The sequence below is a fragment of the Pterocles gutturalis genome, unplaced genomic scaffold, assembly GCF_000699245.1.
Source record: "Pterocles gutturalis isolate BGI_N339 unplaced genomic scaffold, ASM69924v1 scaffold3408, whole genome shotgun sequence".
Taxonomy (NCBI): Eukaryota; Metazoa; Chordata; class Aves; order Pterocliformes; family Pteroclidae; genus Pterocles; species Pterocles gutturalis.
Genome location: NW_010122777.1, coordinates 22,516 through 27,083, shown reverse-complemented (window position 1 = coordinate 27,083; position 4,568 = coordinate 22,516). Strand labels below are relative to the sequence as shown.

The 4,568-nt window shown below is 47.2% G+C and overlaps 1 protein-coding gene across 1 annotated transcript in view; it reads right to left on the bottom strand.

The window, feature by feature from the left end:
- Window positions 1-4,568, bottom strand: part of SCRIB (scribbled planar cell polarity protein) — a gene marked incomplete at both ends in the record, with an annotated part of 59,916 nt that overhangs the window by 44,374 nt on the left and 10,974 nt on the right. Inside the window, one exon of the mRNA XM_010077620.1 lies at window positions 3,887-3,943. Coding sequence (XP_010075922.1) covers window positions 3,887-3,943 — 57 coding nt within the window. The remainder of the gene's footprint in view (window positions 1-3,886; window positions 3,944-4,568) is intronic.

The following is a 4,568-nucleotide window of genomic DNA, read 5'->3' as shown; positions in this document are numbered from 1 at the left end:
AGACCAACTGGTTTCAGCAGCACCAGCAGTCCCAACTGTCATCAGTTTGCCTTCTCCCCTCCCACCATAAAATACTCTTAGAGGAAAAACAGGACAAACGACAAGCCACACCGTTAACACTTCTGCCTGCTTTTGTAACAAGGACAGGGACCTGAGCACAAACTCACAGCTAACAGGAGAGAGTCAGCAGCGGACAATGGGACAACGCGATGGGAGCGCAGATGCAGGGCGAGGCAAATGCCAAATTCAACAGCCCCAACTTCCCTGAACGGGATGCTGCTTAAAATAAAGGGAAAGGCAACATCAGCACCATGTCTCAGAAGAGGCCAAGACACACAGACAAGAAGATCACCAGGCAAGATACGGCGAGATGCCTGCGCGGGAACCCAAGCCTGTCGACTGGTGGTCTGAGGATGTGCCCTGAGTATCCGAGCACATTATGACCTGGTGATACAAAAGGCCACAGTCTGCAACCCCACAAAACCAGGATTGGTTCTGAGATGGCCCAGGTGTTCACATGTCCTCAGCTCTCAGTCCTACCCCATCAATCCCAACCCCACTTCCCCAAACAGGGGCTGCTGTCGCTGTCTTACACCAGGGCAGAGCTGCCATCGCACCACCTCCCCAGTACAGAGCATCTTCAGTTTTTATTCTCTTCATAGGGAACTGGCCTAACACAGAAATCACCACATTTCTCTGGAAATAGAGCTATCATCCATCTCAACACCATCCAAACTAAGGAAGCTGGGGGCTGCAAATCTGTGAGAAAACAGTGAGAGAGATCTGTCTTGCCTGGGCCAGGCTATAAAAATATTTGGGCTACACAGGAAAATCCACAGTGGTAGATTTCAAGATATCATATTAAGTCCAGGAAAGGTTTATCAACATGATCATCAAAAGGATGCTGTTGTACAGCAGTCTCTCATTATGACTGTACATTTGCTCTTTGACTTCTCCGAAGGGTGAAGCAGCCTTGACTGTCCCTTTGCATCTCCATGGTTTTAATTCCCAAAATAGGGACAAGTGAGCTGTGGAATCCATGCTGATATACGAGGTCTTGCAAAATGCCTCAGTAGAGATCACCCTCCACTCTCCACAGAATCACAGACTACCAGGTTGGGAGGGACCTCAAGGATCAGCTGGTCCAACCTCTCTTGGTAAAAGCACGGTGCAGAGAAGATGGCCCAGCACCCTGCCCAGCTGAATCTTAAACACGTCCAGTGCTGGGGAATCCGCCACTTCCCTGGGGAGATTATTCCAATGGCCAATTGTTCTCATTGTGAAAAATTCTCCTTTTGTGTCCAACTGGACTCTCCCCAGGAGTAACCTGTACCCATTACCCGCTGTCTTTTCCATTTGAGTCCTTGCAAAAAGGGAGTCTCCATCTCCTTTGCAGCCACCCTTTAAACACTGGAACATGATGCATTCCATGAGAACACATCCACAAGAGCTCCCTGCCCAGAACTATTGGCAAGCTGCGTCCCATCTGCGTGGGACAGATGAGGAGTGATAACCAGCTGTACAAGATAAACTGCTTCGGAGCTCAGCTGACAGCAGACAACTAACCAATGAAATTAAATTTTGACAAGTAAAGGTCATTGCAAGCTGGATCTTTTAAGGAGCTCAACAGCAACAAAAATCAAAAGGACACTGATGCATTCTGCAGTCACAAATTCACAGTATTGAAGCCCATCTACCTGCTGCACTCAGTGATCTTGAAAACTGAATGCATCGTCTATTTTAATAAGTCATTCTGCTCTTTGGCAAGATCACTTGGACTTGTTTAGAGCCATCTTTGGGCCCAATTTGCAACCAGACTAAGTACAAGAGCTTCAGCCTTGGGTAGAGTACTTGACAGTACCACTGACATTTCTTCGGCCATTGATTTCAATCTCATATTTGACTGACAGATCGGATGCAAATTGTCTTGGCTTTCAAGATCCTTTTTCTACTTTTGGAAATCATCCAAAAGTAGAATTTGGGGAACTGGGGAAAGATGAAAAGAAGCTGGAATTGCACTGCAGAATGAGTATCAAGCCTGGACTTATTGTTTAGAGAAAAACCACAAAAACTCATAGCATGCTACAAGTATCTTGCTGGATGGCACACAAATCTAACGTAGGGAAACATGGGGGCACTGGGCATGAGAGATCTTCCCAGAAACCATATGGGTTTGGTCACAGACTGAATTCTCAAACTTCAGATACTTGCTGGCTCCTAGATGGTGAAAAGCCATTGGGACCATTCTTCATTGAAGTGTGAAAGCCCAACCGTGGATGCAGCTATTGCACCTCTTCATTTACATGGTGCACCAGTGGTGGTACCTGTCTGTATGAACACAAAGAACAGACAGCAGTGCGTCCCAGCACCAGGACCCAAACTTCTCCTGCTTGCCCGTTCTCAGCCTGGCATAAGGAGTTGAGGCTCTCCCATTCTCCCTTGTGGCTCTATTCCATGTGGGGCCATCTCAGCTGGTCTCTTAATATCGCCTTTCTGTGAGAGGGTGTTAATGCTGACAGCTTCGGTGTAGGAAAGATCCAGTGACTGCAGAGACAAGGTGACAGTATTAATTTGCACTATGCTTCTGCAATGTCTAATCACCAGCGGTGAAGCCTGAGAGCTGAGCAGTGCAGGCTCTTGCAGCTCCTTTTTGGAAGTGTCTTGTCCTCTGGGTCAAAGCTGACACATGAACTCTACAAGCAGATATCACTGATGTCACGTAAAGCCTGTACTTGCAGGTCCCAGAGGAAACTGACCATCAGGAAGAGCATGCACCCAAGTCAAAGCAACATCTCACTGCGAGGGAGGCACTGCTGCCACAGAAAAACCAAGACTAAATCCCTAATTGCTTAGAGACTCAAAGCCTTGCTGGAACACTATGATCAGGTGCCCCCTTTGCTCTTTTTCTTAAATAAAGCAGAGGAGCAAGAGGGGAAAGCACAGGCAGCCAAAGTAAGAACTCACCACGAATAAAGAGGGCACTGAGGAAACGTGACAGTAGTTGCATGCTCCACACACTCATCGAGGAGCCTGTGTGGCCCCAAAACACACTGCTATCCAAAAACAAGTCAGGCAGAACCCCTTCCAACATCTGTTCAAGGAGGAATCATCAGCTGGATGGATAAAGCAGGCAGAAAACAAGCTGACAGAGCTAATGTAAGTTAGAAAACTCAACAAACAACTCTCATGGGCTCCAAACCAGAGATTAATAGACACACTCATTAGCTCTCCACATCCTATCTACCTGATAGCACCAGCTGTACCAACCAGATCCTCTACCAGGAATTCACCTCTGTCCCCAACGCTCTGAAACATTTAACAAGACTTACCTCTGCTCCCCTGCTGGCATATTCTTTGTCTGCTGAAGGAAAGCCAGTTATCCCACCCATTCCCACAAACTGCTCAACCAGAGCAATCAGAATGGATACCCAAGAAAACAGAAATACCAGAAGTAAACCATATCTTCAGCTGTATTCTACTGCTCTTCAAATTACGAACTTCACTGTATACGGAGTTCTTCCTGTACCCACATCAGTACATTTTTCTCTCTTTTTCCAAAAGAATCTGTCATCTGCTCCCCCTCTCCAGGAAAAAATGTTTCTTGCCATTTCCAGCAGCTTTCTTGTAGAATCCTGTCTAGTTCAAATAAATCCTGACACAGAGGCTGAGTACAGGATCTGAATATCCTTCCTTGCTCTTAAGCCCCGTACCACCTCTCTCCCTCCTCATCCCAATTTACAGAAATCCAGCAAGACGCATCTCGTTTATGCAAAGCCTCAAGCCCTCCAGAGCAAAGTGCTAGAGCCTGTACTACAGAAACAGCAAGTCCCCAAGGAATCAGCAAGAACGACCAGACAGGAGACTCCTGAAGCCAACAGACACTCACGTGGGGAGAGTCTTTAGCAGGTTCTCACGTAGCTCCAAAGTCACCAGGTTTGCCAAACTGCAAGAGAAAGGGAGCAAGAAAGCCAGATTCACTGACCAGGGCTTGAGGACACAAGGAGATGCTCTTACCCCTTCCCTTGGGACCACCCCTCGTGGCCTGCACAAACACATGTACATGTGAATGGAGACAACAGGGGAAAACAAAAAATAAAGAGGATCTTAAATGACTTCTTATGAAAATGACTGCTTATTGCAAAATCATGGGGAAACAACACTGTGCCCAAGCTCGGGACAAGGAAACATGGTATCACATACAGGACTGGCTTCCCAAAAAGACAAAATCCCTCACGCGTGGAAAGCCAAATCCCATGGAGGGGCACTGCACCCCACGGACAAAGCCACACAGGCTCTGCCTTGGCCATTTGCTAGCAGCATAAATCATTTCAACATCACTGGACAGACCACACCTGTTTGGAAAGGGGCAAACGGCACTCGTAAAATAAGGGAAGATAGGAGGATTTGAGAAGCCTGGACGCACTCCTTGACTGTGCCACAGACCACAGAGGAGGAGGAGCAGCTGAGAACACGAAAGGAACCTTTTTAAAAGGGTTGGCTTTTAACAAGAATAATGCTTAGAGGTGCTCACACAGTATGTTCAGTACAGGGGCAAGCTGTAACTGGGA